General features: G+C 43.8%; 1 protein-coding gene across 3 annotated transcripts in view; it reads left to right on the top strand.

Annotated features, from left to right (window-relative positions):
- NHS (NHS actin remodeling regulator) overlaps window positions 1-21,757 on the top strand; it is a 268,450-nt gene extending 246,693 nt beyond the window's left edge. Inside the window, exons 4-9 of one of the 3 annotated variants that reach the window (XM_069770294.1) lie at window positions 6,062-6,124; window positions 8,362-8,554; window positions 11,890-12,021; window positions 13,284-16,244; window positions 16,758-16,884; window positions 17,616-21,757. In XM_069770294.1, the coding sequence (XP_069626395.1) occupies window positions 6,062-6,124; window positions 8,362-8,554; window positions 11,890-12,021; window positions 13,284-16,244; window positions 16,758-16,884; window positions 17,616-18,240 (4,101 nt within the window). In that variant the 3' untranslated portion in view covers window positions 18,241-21,757. The remainder of the gene's footprint in view (window positions 1-6,061; window positions 6,125-8,361; window positions 8,555-11,889; window positions 12,022-13,283; window positions 16,245-16,757; window positions 16,885-17,615) is intronic. The other 2 variants (XM_069770295.1, XM_069770296.1) reach the window with 2 other exon arrangements.
- Window positions 21,758-22,875: the final 1,118 nt, after the last annotated feature.

The raw sequence follows: 22,875 nt of genomic DNA, 5'->3' as shown, positions 1-22,875 counted from the left end.
CATTTTTAAGCATGATTATCTTTACAGGAAGGAAGATGCCAAAATCCCACAAATTCCAAGAAAGACCAAATGAATTCAAGTCCAAAGCAACTAATGCCAGTGTAAATGTGCCTGGAGGGACATTTTGGACTGTTCCATCACAAGGTCATTTTGTCATGAGAAGAAGTAAAGAACTAGAAATGATATAGGATCTTTTGTGTCCTAGGCAAGACAAGTTTGGAGTTAGCTTTATAGTCTACTTTTGTTAGAGGAACTGCCCTCATTTGTCTGATGAAAGGTCCACTTAGCCCAGAGGCCAGAAGGGGATCCTTCAGGAAAGGGTATAAGAACAGGGCATGGTTTATGCCATTTATTGTCCCATGATTTATCCTTCCAGTTTCATAGAGAAATTGGTACAGAGCTCCTGAGCCAGCAACTAAACACAGAATAATAGCCACCAAGGAACCCATCTGTGTTGCTTTTGAGACTTGTTTATTCCATTTTCTAGCAAATTTACACCTTTGGCCTCAACAGCATCCTGCGATAATGACTTTAACAATCTGTATGAAAATGTATCTTTTGTTTGTTTCAAACCTGATGCCTCATAATTTCATTGCATCCCTTCTTGTTCTTAGGCTGTGAGATACAGTAAGCATTGCTTCCTCATTCCCTTTCTCCATGCCCCTCCTGGTTTTGCAGACATGATTTTACTTTCCTGTCCATCCCAGTCATTCACTTTTAAAGCTGAAAAATTCTATCTAGCGTACTTAGTCTCTCTCTACACAGAAGAACTATACAACCAAACACGTTCATAAGTATTGTTCATTCAGGCATTTTTACCACTGAAGAGAAAAAAACAAAAAACAAACCTGAGGAGAGTACGAGAAAGTTATGGACTTGCTAAAATGAGGGAAATATTCCTTGCACGTGTTCCCATGGCAACCCTGGCTGTAGCACTGCTGAGGCCAGTCACTGACTGTGAAGATGCTGTGTCATTCCAACTGCATTTCAGCCTTCTCTTTCATTTTCTCTGCATTTTTTCCTTCCCTGCTTTCCCCAAGTCCATCTGGCCAGGCTCTGAAATCTCAGTGTTCAAGTTCAGAATGTCATGGGACTACACTTTCTCAAACCCCTCATGGCACAGCTATTATAATAAAACAAGGGAGATGGAGCAAAGAACTCAATATTTCCAAATTCATATTCACAATTGCACAAAGTTTGGTGTCAGTTTGTTCATAAAATTTGAGCAGAAATCTAAGGGACAAGAAGCAGGAGGTTGTTTTCCAGCCAGGCTGTGCCTCTCCCCGAGACCTCAGCTAGAGGAAACGTGAAGAGAAAATAATGCATCAGGTAATTTTATTCCATCTCCCTGACATTTAAAAAATATTCCCTATGGTCTGCTTTAGGATGCTTTGTACAGCAAAGGGAAGCACAACTGAATGTACTACCTTTCACACAGTTTTGTGCTGAAGCCATACGAAGCCGCAGTAAAAAATAACTGAGTTAAGGGCCGGGCATGAGTTGGGCTATGCACTTTTTGTGTGCAAATCCTGCCTGTAGCTGTTGGAAATAAAACCTACCTGGCATTATTTGTCAGAACGAACTTGTATAGCAGTATTTGTGCAATGAGCCTAATACCTACTGCCCTGTATTGTGGGATGATTATTTTGTACCTTTGTCTGCTGGAATGCCATGTGTGGTATGACTTCTGTCAGGAAATATGTCTTATTTTTGTCTTTACCTTGTCAAAACATTGGAGCAGTACATTAATTGTTAAAGTATTGTCAGTACTTTAGCAGATCGCATTTGTGATGCTCCAAAAGAAAAGAAAACACCCACAAGCAGATAATACAAAAACTTCAGAATGAAACATATGGAAATATAAACGTTGGGAGCAGGCAGGTAAGCAGGGTTGTATTTTGCAGCAGAAGTAGCATGGTCAGAAATATTCCCATTACCTTCTCTTCAGCATCAGTTGACTGTGTAAGAAAGCTGCTGTATAGGTACAAATGTTAATTTCTAATTAAGTAGTCAACTGTGCTCTGAAAACACTGGAAAGCTGCTAACCTTTTATTAGTATTTCTTCTTCTTTTACCAGACCTTTAATTTTTCCAACATGTAAAACAATAGAATTTTCCTTAACTCCTGTGAGTTAATGAAGCAGGAGGCTCTCCTTTTTACAGGGAGACAGGGAGGTTTCACCCAGGGCCACAGAAGGAGTCAGTACTCAACTCATGTGAACGTGAGATTGAACACTAGTTCACACTTATTCTATGTTACCTTTCCAGTATGCAAAAGATTGCTTTCAAACAAGAACTCAGGATGTACTGTTAATAAGTACATAGTATTTCTGTGCTCACGTAGGGTGAAAGCATCCTGTATGTATGTTCTGTTCACTGCTGGAAATGGACCATATATGAAGCTTGCAGATGCTGAAGCTACATGCTGATACTCTGCTCAGGTGAATGTCACCCACTTTATTCATAAGGTCATCCTATGAAGAAAATTTCCCCCACATGGTGCTATAGAAGCCTGAAGTCAGAAATAATATTGATCCCTTATGCTTTTTGTTAGCTGCAACTTTTAGGTGGCAGGAGTCAAAAATAATCCTCTGGAGAATAGCACTGTGCTGCTAGCCGCCTCCTGCCCTTGACAAGGCTGTGTCGGCACTGCCAGCACCGGCCCTGTGCTGCTGGGGGTTGTGACTCAGCCACCGAGATTTCCTGTGAGGTAACACCTTGCCTACATGGTCAAACAGAGCCGAGGGGGAAGGAATCAACTTGGCCATGTCTAAATTTGACAAACATGTTGAGGATAAATGCTCTTGATTAGGCTTTAGCATTCTGAAGACATCTTTAATTACCTGAAGAAAAATTAGTTCTTTATTCTTTGGTTTATTTTTCCCCTTGCTATTGCACTGTGTTCAATATGCCCTGTGCACTAACTTTGAAATCCCAGTATCTCCAGTAATGCTATCACTGTAGGTAAGGCAGGCTAGGTACATGATTTAACGCAAATGTTGCTTCTTGCACCAGGCTTCCCTTATATCATGAAGATCCTGAACAACAGTGGTATCTCAAAGCTTTGAGGGCTGGAAAACAGAAGAAGGGCTTAAGTGGCGTTTTTGTCCTGTCACTGGCCCATTCATTTCCTCCTCTGGATCCCAGCTCTGGGACAATAAATGGGGCAGGCCCATAAGTTGCCAGGCTGGCAAGGCTGTCGACTGCTAAATTGCTCCTTTGTCATTGCACTGATGGTGTTTAAGATTTTTATTCACTGAAAGGGTGACTCCTGTCCTGACTTAGGTACCTGCAAGTAATGCTAGGCTCTTCCTAAAATCAGTGGGGAGAGTGTTCAGGGTCGCTTCGTCTTGGCCTGAGTTAGGTGCTGACGGAAGGTGAGCTGAATTGCCCTGCAGCAATGCCATGTCCTCTTTCTCTATAGGGCACTATAGAGTTGACTAGTTCAGACTTGGACATCTGACTTTTTTGCTGTAGTGCACAGAAACCAAAGACTTTCACATCAAAGAGATGCAGAGCACTGAGAAATCAGATCACGTGCATATACAACTAAGATTTTTACGGCAAAGCATTTTCACGAGCACAATGGCACCTCTGCAACTGAAGTTGATGGGATAGCTCAGAAAATAAAGATGCTCGCATTTGTCAGTGACTGCAGAATAAATCCCTATTCAAGCAATTACACACCAGTTTGGTTTCAAAGCAATCTTAGCCCATTAAAGAAAAATGCCTATTTAAAGTGTTCTGGCTTTGTATTTAACAGATTGATTATCACCATTGCTGTTTGCCAAGCACACCCACACAAAAGAAATTCACTTTGAAAACTGCCTAACTGCAGATTTGCCCATCAGACCAGAACAGCCTTGGGTATATAATAATAATTTCTTGCTTAATTATGTGTTTACTCAGGACATTTAGAGATATTCTGGTCTTCTGAGTGAATGAAAACATTTGAAGAGTGGCAGCTCGCTCTCTCACCCAGCGTGGAGGTGTCGAAATGTTGAGGCTGCTGCTATACCCCAGCATGCTTCAGCTGCCCAGCAGCAGGCACTGCGCAGGAACAGGCAGTTGGTGACCTCGGGACCCCTTGGCAAGGTAGCAGTGCCACCAGCTTTCTCAGGAGCACCACTGTGACAGCAGGAGCTGAAATTTTGCCAGTCCTTTTGCCTCCATTTTTGTCCTGCCTCCTCATGGTAGGAACCTACCTAGGAACTTTGTCCTGCCATGCTTAAACAGGGACCTGAGACTTCGGCACATCAGACAATGGCTGTGGGTACACGTAACCAGGCAGGTGTTTTCTCGGAGGCATCATGCAGAGCAGCACGTGGGGGAGGTAGGAAAGCCCTGTGCTGACAGATGGGTAGCCAGACCTTGCTTGAGGCCAAAGCTGAGGTCCCGCTGTTTCTCCCAGGGAGGTTTGCCCCTGAATGGCTTGTGCATGTAGCTGTGCTCAGAGCTCAGGGTGGGAGGTCCCTCCCATCCTCTTCTCCTTGCGCACTGACTAGGACCATCATAGGCCTTTGTGGGACATTGCAAAGATTTTCATATCCTGAACTCTCGTGACCTCAGTAGCATTTGTCTCCCCATCTCGACCCTCCCTAGAAATCCTCTGACATCTTCCATGGGGAAGTTGAATTTCAGTTCAAATCCTGATTCTGTTAACTGCAGCCAATCTGCTCAGAGCAGGTGATTGGAAACTTGGCCAGAGGACTAAGGGTGAAATCGTCCTTGGGTATCTGAAGAGTAGACTGAACTGGTTGATGTATTCAGTATCTCCACAGACTTTGTTGCATGAACAGAGGTGTTTCTCCTGTGATAAGGACTTTTCCCAGCTTGGGAGAACTGGTTTTGCACTGACCTGGGTAGAAACGAACCTGCTGGAAAAGTTAACTGGGAACAGTCCTCTTTTGATTTACCCCCCCCCGCTCTTCTGTAAGGCTTATGGGCAGTTCATTTGGAGGCTTCCCATGGTTTTAGTCCTGCACATGGGACCAGGGCAAAGCAGGAGGTGTTGCACATCTAGGAAGAGAGTAGGACAAGACGGAGAATTATGCCTTTTGAGACTTACCACAGCTTTTTTTTGAGAAGACCATTTAATGCAAAGTCTTTCAGACTGAGGTTTGTGGTTCATCCATCATGGTGTTAATAATGATTGGGAGGAAGAACGTTCATAGGATTATTTGGCAGGTCTGCTAACTAATGAAGGGGGACATAATAACCCCCACCAAGAAACACATGCTAGAGCTTTCCAGTGTGATCAACAGACCCGTTTTCTTTATCGCTTTCTTTATTTTTTGTTTTATTTCCTATTTCAAAAGAAGTCATCCTTCACTCCTTGGTTTTGAAAACAGGGCATTGCAACAAACAAACCAGAGTTTCTGCCAGAAGAGGATTTTGGAGTTGTAGGGATTCAGCGACACCCAAGACATTGTGGGCATTGCTGTTTGTCCTTTCAAGCATTATAAAAAGTGGCAAAAAGCCAATTGGCTGTTGTCACCCTGACACGATGATCACAACCTTAGAGATGTAATGGTAACATCAGAAAACTTTAGCAAGCAATGTATTTGATAAATCACCCTCAGGACCAGCATTATTTATATCCATTGCTTAAATACCTCATGCAAAAAATTTCCCTTATATCATGAAATAGATAATTTATAATGTAATTGGATACATACCTTGCACTGCTTCAGCTCCAGGCAGTACACAGTTTGAGTTACCAAATCAATACAAGGCATTCTTGGACAATTTAAGCATGTCTGTACAAGGAAGTTGAACCAATTTCACTGCAGTTTTGTCTAATCTGAGTAAGCAAAATCAGCACAGGCTTCACAAGGGTCCAAACCACTCTGTGGGCACAGTTGCTTGAGCTGCATCTTGTAGAGAAGTAGTCTGTTATGGGGAACAAACCCATCAGTAGGAAACAGGGTGGAAATCTCAACTCATTTTGCCTCTGATACTAATTTATCCAGACAAAAATGATGTGGTTTTACCAGAAACGTTTGGTGTATGTTTTTAATTTTTTTTTTTTTTTTTTTTTTTTGTACATTTCACATTTATAGTTTAACAGCACCCGTTCGCCCTCCCCAATTGAGTGTTGCCACATCACCCCCTGGAGTAGAAAGGTACTGGAAAAACAAGCAATCCTCAACTAACAGCCCTATCTCACTCTTCTCCATTCCAGATCCTAACCCTTCCTCTTGCTTGCTTTTCATTTGCTAACTTTACTGTGCTCAAAGAAGCCTTTTCTGTTTTTCTCATGTCAGTAAGACACAATAATGACTTTTTTCTTTTCCCCCCACTTTCATTCTTCACCTTGGATGGGTTTCAGGAGCTCGTGGCCACGAGGCCACCTCCTCCTATTGCCTTCTTTAAAAGGCCTGAACTGGGACTGACTGGATAGTGTTAGCAATTGCATTTCATTCTCTTGCAATGTTTTTGCCAAACTATCCCTTTTCTTCTTTTTTTCCTAAATGGTAAGAAATTGTTCAGGCAATGCCAGCACGACAGCAGGTATTTATTTTCTGGCCATTTGGTGATGCCACTGTTTGGAGAGGAGGGGCTCTGGCAGCCAGGGTCACTTCACCCGCTTTGTCCAGCACTTCATTGTCATCCAAGGGAGGAATCGGCAACAAATGCAGCCTCCGTGTGTGTGTCTGTGTGTCTGTGTGTGTGCTTGTCCGTGTGTCCATGTGGCTGTGCATGTGTGCAAGGGGTTTTTTTTTTTTTGGATGCATGCATCAAACTTTGGGGGGGGGGGGGGGAAGTTACCTAGGAAACAAAGTCTTTTGTGCTTGAAGTTTATATGAGCTATTCATGTCTGCCGGGGATCAGCACAAAAGCTGCAGGCAGAAAGAAGGCTGCAATGTTTGACTGAAATCCTACGTGGGAAAAGGAGGTTTTCTGTGGGTGGGAGGAGAAGGAAGCATGCGTTGTCTTGGGTCTGTGGGTGCTGCTGCAGGTGACATTGGTGAGGTAAGTGCCTTCCAACAGTTTAAATAGTAGCTGCTGAGTTAAGATCTTAAATGCTTTTGGGGCCAGGGCGTAAATGCTGTTTGGCAAGCCTGAGTTGGTTAATTTCCCCGGGATTTGTGAGGACCCTGGGCGGAGGAATGGCAGAAGTACAATGGCAGCCCGGACGTGATTCTGCAGTGTTCAACACCCGCCTGCTCAATGCCCTGCCAGAGAGCCGGAGAGCAATATTTTATCTTCACCATGTTTGCTACCGAAACTAAGCTGGCAAATAAAGTGTAAATGGCAGGCATGAGGGGGAAGGCTGATAGTTAAGCAGCTGGGAATTCAGGACTGAAGAGAAAGCCAGCCTGAAAGGGATTGCACTTCATTTTTAAAAACCAAGAGGCAGATGGACACGCTGGGCTGGTCGAAGAGTTGTCACAGCTTATAGAAGAATGTATTAATGGAAAAAGAGAGGGAAATTAGGCAGAAAAAGGTAAGTGTTTCTCCCCTGTGTCCCTTCCAAACAAAACAGAAACTTTTTTTTGCAAACAAAGAGACCCCCAAACCCGAGTTGGTAGCCAGAACCAGATGAAAACGTGCTTATTTATTTCTATTTTACTAGATGAAATTAGAGTGGCTTTGCAAGACAGGGTGTTGTTGGGGGATTTTTTATTTCTTCCAAAAGAAAACAAACCATCTGTGTTTCTTCCATGCAGTTTACTTTTCTCTCCATTTCTTTATCTTCTGTATCTAGTGCTTCTTGTAGCGTGCTGTAAAAATGTGCATGGTTTCTAAATAACTTTTTAAATTTCTTCTGGTGGTGGCTACTCTTCTCTTTGGCCACTGTCCCCCCACCCCAGCACTGTTAACGCCAGCCACTTCCCACGCATAGCTGCTGGGTAGCTGTAACTTAAGTCTGCTCTTGGTCTGAGTTTGTAAAAATGAAATGCAAATGGTTTTCTGAAGTACAGAGGGGTCTTAAACTTTGGGCCTTCTGATGCTTGTCCTCGAGTGGTTAAATGGGCCAGTCCTCGGTAGCAGTCAGTGGACTCCGGTGTTCAGAAGGTTGCGGATGCACATGAGGGCCCATGTGTCTAATGCTGATGGTAATTGAGGGCACCCTTGCAACGGCTACCCACAAATGCAGAACGTGCCCCTTCTGATGGAGGAGATGTCCTGTAAATGTCACTGTAAATATGCTGAATTCCAGTATGTTGAGGTATTTTTCTCCTATTAGCAGGATGTTATTTTTCCATTGGAGAATAGCTTGTGCTGTCTTACTTAGCTAGAACAATTCCTCCTTGCATCCCTGTAATTGATTTCTGATCTGTGTGTCTGCTTTGTTTCAAAATTAGCCTCATGTGCCTGAGTGGGAGACACTGATTTTGAATGTATTCATTTGCAGTCCCATCCACCAGAGGACGAAGATACAGATGTCATGTTAGGGCAGAGGCCGAAAAATCCAATACATAATATCCCTTCTACACTGGATAAACAAACCAATTGGAGTAAAGCACTACCTCTCCCAACTCCAGAGGAGAAAATGAAACAAGATGCCCAAGTGATTTCTTCTTGCATTATCCCCATCAATGTCACTGGTACAAATCTCTTCTATTTCTTTTTGTATTTATTGCATGGTTCAAGGGAGGTCAAGTACTTATTTTGTTTAATTTATTTGAAGTCACGGGATTGTGCAGTCTGGGGGCAAAGACCCTAGCTTGAGGATTTAGTTTCTGGAAGACAGTGGGCTAAATTCATCCCTCATGCGTGACTGCTGGAGTCACTGAAGCTGCATCTAGGATTAATTTGGCCCATATTTTCAGAGTCTTGTTATACAGTGTAACATAACACTGGTTCCCTATATAAACAATGTACTTCTGTTGTGTATATAACCTACAGTCTGTATTTACAAAGACCTCAAATAACTTTTTGAATGTAGCTGACTGAAATAATACAGAAAGCCACCAAAATTAATCATATGATTATCATGTGTAGCAGGAGAAGAGAAACTAGAGAATGTAGGCTACTATTTGCAGTGCTTTAAACATGCAAGGCATGACTGTGTAGCATGCAAACCATCGCTCTGAGATCTCTTTACATGCAGCTATGCTGAAGGTATAGTAATGGCATTTTCTTTTATTCCTATAACATTTGGATACATTTGACTAGTTTTATTTGAAGGAGAATTTGTTTACAGAAGCAGCAGGTATATCACTTATTAAATGTGATAGATTACTTATTTCCAGGATAAAAAAATCAGGCTGTTTTTCTCTTTCTCTTTTTCTCTTTCTCTCCTTCCAGAGGGCTATGGTAAACATAAAGTTGATCTGAGTTTTCCTCAATAATATTTCGCACCAAGTTTTGATTAATGTAAGAGCATAAAGTGGGCTGACTTCCACAGTTATAGACTTGAATATAAACAATCAGGAAAAAAGCAGGGAGCTTTCAGTTAGCCTTCATTCCCCAGAGATTTTCCTAGTAACTGAGGGGTTGGGGGGGAGGTCAGAGCCCCTCACATCCCATTGCTCTTCCACATGTCGGTCAGTGGTGCCCAACCTTCCTGCAGGACAGGCTGCGGGGTTCAGTCCCCAACTGAGGGGCTCTGGGCTTTTGGGCTTGCAGCACGTCTGTCCTGCAGTGTCATGATGACAAGTCCCCATCTGCTCCACCATCAGCTGCATGAATCCTCCTGGTGACAGCAACTCAATCCCGGTTCCCCTCCACCCCAGCAGCAGAGGTGACACTGCACAGTGCCACCAGCTCTGCCCGCCCAGGGAGGTGGCAGCCAGGAGCAGGTGTCCCCGCCACTGGCACAGTGCTTCTGGTCATCTGGGGGCCCACGGAAGGAAAGGTGGCTGGCTGGCAGAGCTGCCTGCATACACCCTGCTGGGCTGGAGGTTGGGAGCCGGCTGGTTGAGGTTGCAGGTTGGGCACTGCTGATAAAAATCCCTGCAGAAAGTCATAGATAGTGTAGCATGTTTCCATGAGGTAAAGCTGGTGTTAAAATGATGCTCTTTCTAGAGTCAGTATAGGACCCTAACTGGTGTAGGCTTTCTAACATGGCTAATGTCACCTAATGCAGTTCAGAGGAGAGTTAGGTCTGGGACCAATGTTAACTTTTCCAGTAATAGCCATTTTTGCCTAGACTCCACCTGCCATACATTGGAACCAAATTTCCACTGATCAGTTTTACAGATCAAGAATGGTATGTAATCTTGTGGATGTTTATGTGTATCATTCTCATTAGCACTAATGGGAATAATTTGTATGCGTCACGGGGAGGATATACCCTCTTCCACTTTCCTCTCAGAGATGACCCCCATGCATCTGGCGCACAGAGCATGTTCTGCTAACTCACAGTTGCTGGAAAACCAGCCATGATGCTGATTGATTGATTTTTCATTTCAAAGAGTTTGCTTTCAGTTCTCTGTTTTTATTTTTTAAGCTTCTCCCAACCCTGAGAAATGTTCACTTTTTTGAAAATGACTGTTGTTGGAGTTTACAGCACTTTTGTTCCATATTAAAGAAAGTTCTTCCTCTGCTTATTCCAGGGGCATTGGTGGTTACAGGACATCTGTCTGAAGCCTCTATTTCACTGTAGTAGATTTCAAGAAGAACTTTTACAAGAAAGTTACTTTTTAATGTTTTACATTGTTATGTAGTGTAATATGTACGTGTATGTCTGTGTATAATTATGTTTTCTATAATTATACGCTATTAAAATATAGCTTCTTATCAGGATTTTTTTTTTCCTTTGGTTTGGTTTAGTCTGTTCGTTTTTCTTAAGATTACAAACCACTGTATCAGCGATCCTTATGTTAGTGTTTTTATGGACCTGGCACATTTTTTCCGACCTGTCCCATGTCAACTTTAGAGAGCGTAAGTGTACAGTTGTGCAAAAAGCCAGTGCAAATGGGCACTGGTCTTCTGGTGGGCCTCCTTTTAACTTTGGTTTAACAACACAGTGTAAAAAAACAAAGTGGAAGACACTTCCTTGGGCTAATGCCATGGAAACATAAAAGAAAATGAGGAATTCTCACCTATTCTGTATGACTGTGGTCATAAAAAAAATGTGCCCATGAACTTGGGCTCCTAAATCCAAACTGAGGATCTTGATTGACTGTGTGACCTGATTCCCAGAGTGGACTCCCATGCATGTGCTGAGCACTTGTGAAAATCAGGCCACTTACTGATGTACACAAATAAATAGCAGCTGCCCATTTATGTCACCCTTGGCCATGTGTCATCGTCATGAAGAATGCTCTCTAAACTTGCACGGGGACTTGGCTCCATTTTAGATGTCTCCTTCCTTTTTGAAATGTTAGCTCCCTTGGCATATTGGTCTCCTAAGAAGCACCCAACTACTGCAATATGGTGTTATAACCTTCAATTGTTTTTTTATGCTTAGTTGCTTAACATAAGTGAGGCTATAGCTGAACAGATTACTCTCTGCAGACAAGTTACTGTCATTGTCCCTATGACAGATGGATAAAGAACTATAAGAAAGATGCCCTGTTACCGAGAGCTCTCAACTCTGTTCTCCTTCCCGATTTTTTTATTTTCTCTTTTCTTTTCCTTTTTTCTTTTCCTTTTTTCCTTCCCTTCCCTTCCCTTCCCTTCCCTTCCCTTTTCCTTTTCCTTTTCCTTTTCCTTTTCCTTTCCTTCCTTTTCCTTCCTTTCCCTTTCCCTTTCCCTTTCCCTTTTCCTTTTTTTATGCCTTCTGTTATTTTTGGCAGACCAGGCTGCTGAGGGGGAGCTGGAATTAGATGTAAAACTGTGATATACTGTGATATAATTTACATAAGAGCTACATAAGGGCTCCCTTATGTTTATTCACAGGCTTAATCCAAGCTCACATACCTCCACTGTGTTCCAGCCATGAAAATTTGTTTACTATTTCTAAAGGCTAATGAGACCTATTTATGGGTTGCAGGAGTTGGTTTTGACAGAGAGGCTAGTATACGCTGCTCTCTTGTTCACTCACAATCTGTACTACAGCGGAGACGAAAGTTGAGGAGGAGGAAAACCATCTCTGGCATCCCCAGAAGAGTGCAACAAGAAATAGGTGTAGTATAAATACAAATCTTCCGTAGATAGCTTTCTAACCAACTTAAATTGCAGGGATATGAGCTGGTAGCCAGCCTTCCAAAGAAATGAAACATTGAAAGCATAAATGCTTGTGGAGTTTGGGAATGACGTGGTTTGTTTTTTTGATTTACTACAGTAAGCAAAGCTATATTACTCTATAGGGCCTTGATGGACCGGGGGCCTTACCAAGTAATATAGATGTACGTGTTCAGCTCTTATTGTGTAAATGTTAATCAGTTCTTTTTTTTTCCATTTTATTTCTGTTATGAACCCATAGTTATGTGCATAAAAAGTAACTAGATTAAGTGAAAGTTTTTTCTTGTGTGAGGGGAGCTTAAGGTAAAGAACTGACAGATGTTGCTCAGCAAAGTGATGATGAGCTGTCACAACAGCCGGATAACTCACTCAGATGAGCAGTTGGATATCCGCCTTAGAGACAGCTGCTGGTACCTTACGGGAAACTTTGCTAAACGTTCCTTTTATTTATCACGCTTGTCCTCGATTCCTTCCTTTTGTTCTTTATTACCAAGGGTATTTGCCCAAAATCGAGCAGATTGCCTCACTTTTTGTCCCAGGTAAATTAGGAGCAACTCTGTTGAGGGCAAATCCAGTGTAAAATTGGTGTTACCCCAAAACTAACAGGATCATTATTTCTTAATGCTCATCTGCACCTGAAGATGGCTCTGGTATCTCGGTCTGTTGCTGTGAAACTTGATGGGAAGCAGAAAGAATGTGTTTATCATAGGGAATAAGCAACCAGAGAACCTATGAAAGAAAGATCCTGTTGCCTTGCAAATATTCTTGGTAGTAAAGAAGCAGACTATGGAAATTCTGTACAGACACGTAGTCGAGATAGAATTATTTTTAGAAGCTCACGGAGTGTTTTGTCCAGCAGACACTCCTGAAAACTGCCTTTAACTAGTTGAAATAGAGTGACAAAACCTGAAAATTTAATATTTATCTTAATATTTACCACAGCAAGATCAGCTCCATGTGAGATCACATTGCAGAAATAGGAGAACTGAGATCACATTGCAGGACTAGGAGAATTTCCCCACCTCACCGGGATGAGATCTGCCTTATATACTCTTTATAGCAAAGTTAAATTTGGTCCAATGCTCAGCAAGATTAAAAAAGAAAGAATACAGCAGATAATGCTTCTTGGGTTGCGTCATGGGTTGTCTCGCGCCAGGGAACATGGAGCTGTCTCCCACTCACCTGGCTTTCCATGTGTCCTAGATTCAGACGAGTCGCCGGTGGCGAGAGAGCGCAATGTGATTGTGCATGCAAACCCGGACTTCTCCAGCTCTGGCAGTAGGAGGTCGGGGACCCGGGACTCGGAGTGCCAGACAGAAGAAATCCTGATAGCTGCTCCCTCCCGGCGGCGGATCCGCACCCAGAGGGGGCAGAGCGTCGTTGCCTCCCTCTCCCACTCCGCCGGCAACATCTTGGTGCTGGCAGACAACGGGGATGCCGTCTTTGCTGCTGCTGTAAGCAACCGCATCCGCTCGCGGAGCCTTCCTCGCGAGGGTGCCCGAGCCAGCGAGGGCCATCAGGATGTCACCGCCAAGAGTGCAGGGTACAAAGCGGAGTGCTTCCTAGCTGGCCAGGAGAGGATCCCGAAAAAGGGGAAGGAAGTCTTGAGCAAGCAGGGTTCACAAGAGCACCAGCCCATTGGTTTAACTTGTCCTCAGCACCTGCACAGCCCCGAACACAGCATCGGCGAGAGGGGGAGATCACGGCTGTCAAGGATGGCTGATTCAGGCAGCTGCGAGATTTCGTCCAACTCGGACACCTTTGGGAGCCCCATTCACTCTATCTCCACGGCAGGAGTCCTGCTCAGCAGCCACATGGACCAGAAAGATGACCACCAGTCCTCCAGCGGCAACTGGAGCGGGAGCAGCTCCACGTGTCCCTCCCAGACGTCCGAAACCATTCCTCCTGCCGCCTCTCCTCCACTGACAGGCTCTTCGCACTGTGACTCTGAGCTGTCACTCAACACTGCTCCCAATGCCAACGAGGACTCCAGCGTCTTCATCACGGAGCAGTTTGGTGACCACGCCGATAAGGTCAGGAGCCACAGGGCGAGCTCCTTCACCTCCACTGTGGCAGATTTACTGGATGACCCCAACAACAGCAACACGAGCGATAGCGAGTGGAACTACCTGCACCATCACCATGACGCCTCCTGTCGCCAGGACTTCAGCCCCGAGCGCCCAAAGGCCGACAGCCTGGGATGCCCCAGCTTCACCAGCATGGCCACCTATGACAGCTTCCTTGAAAAGTCCCCCTCTGACAAGGCAGACACTAGCTCACACTTTTCCGTGGATACAGAAGGATACTATACTTCCATGCACTTTGACTGCGGTCTCAAGGGTAATAAAAGCTATATTTGCAACTATGCAGCCACAGGCTCTGAGAGCGGCCAGACTGGGAGCATGACCTCCAGCCTGGCTGACTGTGCCTGGCAGGAGTGCATGAGCCACAGGAGACAGGGACGGCAGAGCATCTCACTGAAGAAACCAAAGGCAAAGCCAGCCCCACCAAAACGCAGCTCGTCTTTGAGGAAATCAGAGGGCAGCACTGATCTTCCTGACAAGAAAGAACCAAAGATCGGTGGCGGGCAGCACATCTCTCACACTGCCAGGGAGATGAAGCTGCCCCTTGAGTTTTCAAACACACCCTCCCGAATGGAAGGCCCCAACCTGCCAGCCAAGCAGGAGCTCCCCTGGGCGAACCAGAGCGACGGCGAGTTAAAGGACACTCCATTTGACACTGCCGATATTCCCTCCTTTAAAGATGAAGGTGCTGAACAACCTCACTATGCAGACCTCTGGCTTCTGAACGACTTGAAATCCAGTGATCCTTACAGGTCCTTGTCCAATTCGAGCACTGCTACGGGTACTACAGTCATAGAGTGCATCAAGTCACCAGAGAGCTCTGAATCCCAGACATCCCAGTCCGGGTCACGAGCTACCACCCCATCCCTCCCTTCCATTGATAACGAGTTTAAGCTGGCCTCCCCTGAGAAGCTGGCAGGGTTAGCCTCGCCCTCCAGCGGGTACTCCAGCCAGTCGGAGACACCCACCTCTTCTTTTCCGACCGCTTTCTTTTCAGGACCTTTGTCTCCAGGGGGAAGCAAGAGGAAGCCAAAAGTACCAGAGAGGAAATCGTCACTGCAGCAGCCGCTCTCGAAAGACGGCAGCACCTCGGTGAGCAAAGACCTCGAACTTCCGATTATACCTCCTACTCACCTCGACCTAAGTGCTCTTCACAACGTCTTGAGCAAGCCCTTCGCTCACAGGCACCAGCTGCATGCCTTCAGCCACAGCAAGCAGAGCACAGCAGGGGAAGCCCTGCATCCCAGCCCTCCCTCCGCCCTTGCCATCACGCCCTCTGTTCTCAAGTCTGTCCACCTCCGGGCAGTCAACAAGCCTGAAGGAGGGAAACAGAAGGGCAGCACTCCAGACCTACTCTGCATACAGGAGACTGCCTTGATGGCAACTGACATTTCTCCAGGCAAAATGAGGCCGCTCTTAGCTAAGAAACCAGTATCGCGCCAGTATTCCACAGAGGAGGCCATAATGTCATACATTGATGATTCCCCAGCAGAAGTGGGCCCCAGTAAGCTGCCTTTAGAGAAAAGCTCTTCTTTCAGTGGGCAGAATAACTGTGAGCAAGAAGCTGTAACTTCAGCCAGCATGGGCCTGGTTGAAATCAAACCTGGGAAGGACCAAACGCACCCAGCTGCTCAGCGCTTGCCAGAAAGCACTCTGAATCAGACGTGTGCCATCCCCACGGACGGGTTTCAGAAGGGCTTGGCTGTCCTCACAGGTGATGATGAAGCAAAGAAAGCCGGCCAGGGAGCAGAAACAGAGCACAGCCTTCAGCAAGTGCAGGCTCAGCGAGAGCTCTCAGCAGGCAGCAAGGGGGAGCAGGAAGCTGGGCCTGTGGGCGAAAGCCCAGCTCAGGTCGAGGGAGCAGCCATCAGCGATCAGCTCAAGCACCAACCCGATGTAAGCCACCATGTGCCTGGGAATATTGGCTATGAAGCAGAGATAGCAGCAGTGAATTCACTCAGCAAAGTGGCAAGTGGCAAGGAGGAAAATGATATCGCATCAGGTATCCCAACCAAAAGTGCCTCTGATGACGGCAGGGCGGATGAGACAGCGGGCAGCGTGGACGAGCCTTTGCTGAAAGGTCAGTTCTGAACTCTTTTTGCATTGTACCCGATCATGTGGCTTTGGACGTGACTGGTAGTGGAGTCAAAAAGCAGGCTGGAGTTGCAAATCAGCCTGCCTCTCTAAGTTTAAGCACAGATCCCCCAATCTGTTAGCTGGCCAGCCAACCCAAAGATATTTTACACTTTTTCAGTGTATTCAGAGTGTATTTCTCTGATATTTATTTCCTCCCTTGTGCTGCATTTCAGCTGAAAAGAGAAAAGGGAGGAGCACTAACCCTGGGTACAGAGGAGCCTTATTATCACAGCTGTACAGTGTTTACTATACACTGGGAGATCCCAGTTTTGGTCCCTACCTGTGCCCCCTTTATGGGCTCCAACATGCAACATTCATGATGTTTGGATTAGAGGATAAAGTCTGTATGGTGGTATTGGCTGCTTGGTTGTGAGCCGAGCTGGTGCCTCGCATTTGTGGTGCTGTTGCAAAGCACAGCGGGGTCTGACTCATAGTGTGGACTCTTTCCTTGTTTAAGAATCTTCTCCAAGTGACGAGTCCATCATGTCTCCACTGAGTGAGGAGCTGCAGGCTGATGCTGAGGATGTCTTTGTGTCTCCAAACAAACCCCGCACTACGGAGGATCTGTTTGCAGTCATTCACAGGTGACCTACTCTTGCAGCAACAGGAAAGGGTAACATGCAGCCCTGCACAGTCACTCACTAACGATAGCTGCAGGATGGTTATTCGATGGTTTAGTCTTGTCCTGAAACTACCTTCTTTAGTTTATTGAGTTTAGTTTTCTAAAAGGCAGCTTTTAAAAGATGCTTTATTATGGTCTGGTGTGCACTCTGAGTATCTTCATGGTATCTGTAGGATGCTTGACAGATAACAACATCAGGCCGTTCTCTCTAACAAACATACGTATCTCCAAAGAAAACTACGTGCAGCGGTTCCTGCCTTCTGCCCACCAGCTCTATTCTGGTGAGTGAGTCATTGTAGCAAGAATGATGAGAAGGCATCTCTTCAATTTTAGAGTATTTTGTATTCAGCTGAAATTTGCAATCACAACTGAAATTACAGGTTTCTGATATTGAATAGGTTAAGCTGAGTATTATTACCTAAGACTCTGTATGCTGGTTGTGCATATATTGTTTTGGAAGAACTGGGTGATGTTGAGAGGGATTCTGTGGCTCAGTCCCTCATTCATTGCACAACAGCTCTCACGGCTTAAAGTGCCATCAGTCACTGCTAGCCTCTGATATTTGACAGAGGGATTAAGAGAACTTTAGCTAATATGAAAGCACAGTCAATCTATCTGTGAAACTCCAGACCAGCATGAAGTGTTATTCTACAAAGATAATGTATGAAAGAGTGTTCCTTTGTGTGTTTACAGATCAAAAAGGAAAGTTCTTGGGAGAAAGGATTCTGGAGACCTTTCTGTAAGAAACAGATTGAGAGCTTCATCTGGGACTAGCAGCCAGCCCCCCTCCAGCAGCACGCTGCCTGCCAGCAATGTGCCACCGGCCGGTAGTGTGGGCGCTCCCATTAGCAGTCAGAGGTCCCCTGGGCTCATATACAGGAATGCCAAAAAGTCCAACACATCCAATGAGGAGTTTAAACTACTGCTCCTTAAAAAAGGCAGCCGATCTGATTCCAGCTACAGGATGTCCGCCACGGAAATTCTGAAAAGTCCTATTTTGCCCAAGTCTCCGGGAGAGCTGATGGCAGATGCCCCCCAAAGCCTGGAGGAGTCTCCGCCTGCAGCGAGCCCTGATGCGTTGTCCCCACTCTCCCCCTGCTCCCCCAGGGTCAACGCGGAAGGATTCTCCTCCAAGAGCTTTCCCATGTCAGCGTCCTCAAGAGTGGGGCGCTCAAGGGCACCTCCAGCAGCCAGCAGCAGCCGGTACAGTGTGCGCTGCAGGCTGTACAACACTCCGATGCAGGCCATCTCTGAAGGAGAGACGGAGAACTCGGATGGCAGCCCTCATGACGATCGGTCTTCTCAGAGCTCAGCGTAGGCTGCGTGGGCGCCATGGCCAGGCTGCCGACACCACTCGGGCTCTGTAAGGATGTAAGAGGCCAACGCTGTAGCATTCAAAAAAAAAAAAAAAAAAAAAGAAAAAAGTTGCAGGGCAATATTGATGCTTAAAAGTGTTTGTAAGATGCTGGGGAAACAGAGGACTACAGCTGTAGCTATTTATTACGTTATATTTTCTAAAAGGAGGCAGATACACTATGTTCTGTTTTCTTTTGGCTTCATTTGGTTTATCCCACTCTCATTTCCGTTGTCACTGTAAATTTCAAGGCTATACACTTTCCATAGAGTTAAAAGTGACTTTGGGTTGGTTTTTTTCCAGAATCTGCCCATCTAGAAGCAAATCCCTCACTATAGTGCTTCCCTAGGGAGAAAAAAAAAAAGAAAATGCTCTTGAGGATTGGTATTTTTCTACACTAAAATGAGCTGAAACAAAATTTAGAAGAAATTAACAAAACATATGTAAATACCATATTTTTGATAAAAATTTGTAAATAGAACTATCAAAAAGTGGATGTGGCAAACAATTTACTGCATAACAACTTTGTTTATAGAAGACAAAAGAAGTCAAATGTAATAACTGTATTCTGTGAATACCATTTTCATATCAAACATAAAAAATTCACATGGCCACCGATAACCACTTTCAGTGCGATAAGCCCGAAGGACAACGTTGAGCAGTGGAAAGGAGGAATTCTCCGCCTTAGCTAAGGAAATGGAAAGGCTGACTGTGATTGAAGTAACCATTTGTCTTTCCAAGGCAGCTCTGAAGAAGCTAACTGGAAAGCACAGCTGGGAGGGTTACCGTGAGGATGGGTGGGGAAAGGCGAGCGTGCTTCCAACAGAACAAAGTCATGTCTGATACAAAGCCCCAAAGGGTCCCATCCCACAGCCTCCCCTGGGCCTTTATTCTTGCAGGGATTGCTTCAGAGAGAATAGATGTGAGAAGAAATAGTACTTAACTTTCATATTCCTATTAGGCTATTGGGATACAGAACATGGTCATAACCTGGTAACTATAATCTTTAAACATGCTTAGTTTCTGGTTCGTAAAGGAAACAAATAAATTATAAGCATGCAAGAAGCGCTTTTGATTTATCAGCAAATATCCGCAATGAGTTTTCAGTGAAGCTTTCTCTTTGTGCTGATGAGATTCATGCTACCTAAATATTTACAAAAATGACACTGTGAAAACGTAGCTGGGAAATAGGTATGTGTATGCATTATTTATATCCATTGATGAGCTGGAAAGGGGAGAGCTCTGGTTAATTGTGCCAGCCACGTACAGTTGGGATCTTGTCTGGGTTTACCAGAAACGTGGAACAGGGAGGGGGACTGGGGTGGGGTGGGAAAGGAGACAAATCAAAGCAGCTGCTTTGATACCAATGAAGGCAGGGAAATAAAAGCTGAATTACTTGAAGTTACTTGAATTTTCTTGTCTTAAAACTGCAAGAACATGTACTTTTAAAACTTAACCCGTGAATCACTTTATACTTTTAATTTTTAAACAGAATAAAACCAACAGGCCCGATTCTCCTGTGGGCCACCACGGTTTCCATCAATGTAGTGCCATCCGTGCTACTCAGAGAACAAGGCCCTCTTTGTCCAAAATTGATGCAGTTGGTGTTGGTTGCTGTAGGATATGGTTTGGAATAGAGGAAAGGTCAGTGCAGAGAAAATAGTGCGAGGAGGAATGTGGTGTGCAGTAGGACAGGTCGAGTAGGATGGCAGAAAGAGCGTACTTTGGTACTAAAGAAATCAACTAAAAGCTGGCTTTAAGCATAAGTAAATGATAGGGAAGCAGAATGTGTGAAATCAGTTTTTACCTTTTTTTTTTGCTTTTAATCATGTAATGCATAAAGCTGAGAGTTTTTAAAAGTGGGCAGAGCATGTTTTAAAGAGGAAGGTTCTACCTAAAACTGTTAGGAATTTAAAGAGTCTGAGCAAGTCAGAACAGTTTAACAAATCCCAAATGTTATTCCCCATAAGGTTCACATATGATTTTGTCTAGCACTTACCACAAGAAATATATTATTCAGAGTTTGCTACTGTCCTCCTGTAGCCTGGTTGCATTTGGTGTGCGAGGTAGAGGCACCGTGCATGTGGTATGTGCATTGGGAAGAGGCATGGTCCATCAGCTGAAGGCCTGCAAAATAGGGAAGTCTAAATAATCTAGAAGTCTAAAATAGTTTTCAAAAAGGTAATGGGAGCAAGGGTTTGGAAACAAAAGGCTAATAATATTAGTAGCTTAGTTGAGAAAAAAAGTCTGAACACAAGTGAAGTGAATGAATGAGAAATGTTTTAAGAGGAAACATTTAGCATATAACAAACCACTTTCTGGAGAACATGAGTAAAGGAAGTTTAGATATTGGGCAGAAAATCCTTAGTTTGTCATCTTCAGTCATTTTCCTTCAAAATTTTACCAGGAGCATTTTTACAAGATGTTTAATAGCCCTGAGTTAAATAGTCATTCAAAACTGTAAAGAGAATACAGCTGAATTGACTTTGATGATATAACTTTTTATTACTAATCCATAATTTAATAGAGACCATAAATAAATAAATATACACTAAAAAAATTTTTTTTGACTGGAATGGTGAGGCAATACTTCACATACAGAACGGCTACAGAACAATCCCATTAAAATATAGTCTTACTTCTTTTGTTTAATTTCCTAGTTTATATTTAGCAGATTGAAACCCAAATAAAGAGAGATTCACTATGAAGAAAAGTTTGTAGCAAATGTGGGAGTCAGAAGATGCATGGCAGGGACCCCTGTAGTGTTGCAGGTGTGCCATTAAGGCACCAGAGGACAAGCTGTAGAGTGAAGGGAACATCACTCACCTCTTGAGACAGGGTACAGTACATGCATCAGGTAAACTGCTGAACTATCATTTTAACCTACTGTTCCGTTGTTTGCACTGATGTTATGGAAATGATTTCTGAAGTTATACAGCTGTGTGTTCTGAAAAATAACATTGTCCCACTTTTTTGTTGTTGTTGTTGTGGCAGTGTAGAGGACATGGAATAGTTGTAGCAAATAAAGCATATGTTTGCTTTTGCCAAAGGTCGGTGATTGAGTGCATTTGCTGCAATGGTGGCAGATAGAGAAATACTGTAGGTTATGACTTAAAGAATTTAAAAAAAAAATTAAGAAGGTTACAGTGTAACTATTTTGGTACTAGCACCAGTTCATGCTGGCAGAAAAGACAATGGTTTATGGACTTGCATCCATTTTGTATTTTTGTAATATTTGTAAATATGAACTTTTTAAATTGTTGCAAAGATGGTTTCTTTTGTAAAATGTTTTCAAAGTTTACATTAAATCCAAGCCTTTGTATATTTTAGAGCTGTGCAACACTTTAAGTCTTGTATTTATTTTTAGTAAAAACAGTGACAGTTTCATTGTGAACCCCTCTCAAAAAAATGTGTCGGAGAAGTTTGATTACCTAGAAAGTGTGTATAGAAACTGCAAATAAACGTGACTGCAATTAAATCACACCTTCTCTTTACTTTCTTCTAATGAGATGTGAAGTCTTATCTACAGACTACAAGTATGCTATTTCCAAAGGTAAGTCTCAGCTCATTACGCTTTTCAAACCATTTAATCGTGTTTTCTCTTCAACTTAATTGTTTTTATAAACTGAGTAAGGGGAAATCTGTATCCAAACTGGCATTGACTTTAAGCGGAATTTTGCCCACACGTACAATTTGGCCAGAATATAAAAAGTGCTGAATTTGCCCCTTGTCTTTCACAGGTAAGAGAAAGGAAGCTGGGATGAAAAATAGTGGAAAGACTTTATCGTCAGCTGGAAAACATGAAATTGCAACACTTCAGACCCAAGGCATAAAGAATCCAGTGACTGAACCTTATCAGATAAAACAAGCCGTGGGTAAAAAGCAGGCCATAAATGATGAACACAGAAGTGCAAACACTACTTTATTTTAAAACAGTTTGGTTACAGGAGGTTGACAAGTCAGGACATGGAAGTTAAGTGTTTAAATGACAGCCCCTGCACGTCTCTTTGAAAATTGCATACTTGCCGGAAAAGGGGAGGGGAATCATGAAACTTTGGTTTCAGCTGTCATTTTGTCAGTAGCTTTGCAACACCGTACTTGGTGTTTTAAAGAATACATCTAGAAAAAAGCTGAAATGCTCAAGTCTCGTGCTTTAGAGCACATGGAAAAAAGTCCGCTTTGGGGAATGCTGCTGGGCTATCTGCAATCATGCTTTGCAAGGATACCAGGATTGCCCTGACGGGTGTGGTCTTAGAGTAGTCTCCAAGTAGGAATCCGTTTGCATAACAATTGCTTTAACCAGATGGTCAAGAAGTTAATGATCATGTAGATCGTTTCCTGTTGTATTGTGTGTCTTTCCCAATCCAAAAACACAGATAAGCAAGATCTGTAGGAAGAGCTTAGCCAGGAGAGGCAGGCACAAGCTGGTTTTCATCTGCCCGCTGTATGCCTGTATATTTTTTCATGCTCAGTGGAAGAGAAGGTTAAACATTAAGACTACATAAAAGACACTCAGTGCTTTTTTTATATATACAAGGTGAAAGCATTGTAACTATTTACAACATATGCGACGTCAGTGACTTTTTTAAGTCTTTGTAA

This window comes from Haliaeetus albicilla, chromosome 25 (assembly GCF_947461875.1).
Source record: "Haliaeetus albicilla chromosome 25, bHalAlb1.1, whole genome shotgun sequence".
NCBI classification, from domain to species: domain Eukaryota; kingdom Metazoa; phylum Chordata; class Aves; order Accipitriformes; family Accipitridae; genus Haliaeetus; species Haliaeetus albicilla.
The sequence above is the reverse complement of the archived record's forward strand: the minus strand, read 5'-3'. Positions and strand labels throughout refer to the sequence as shown.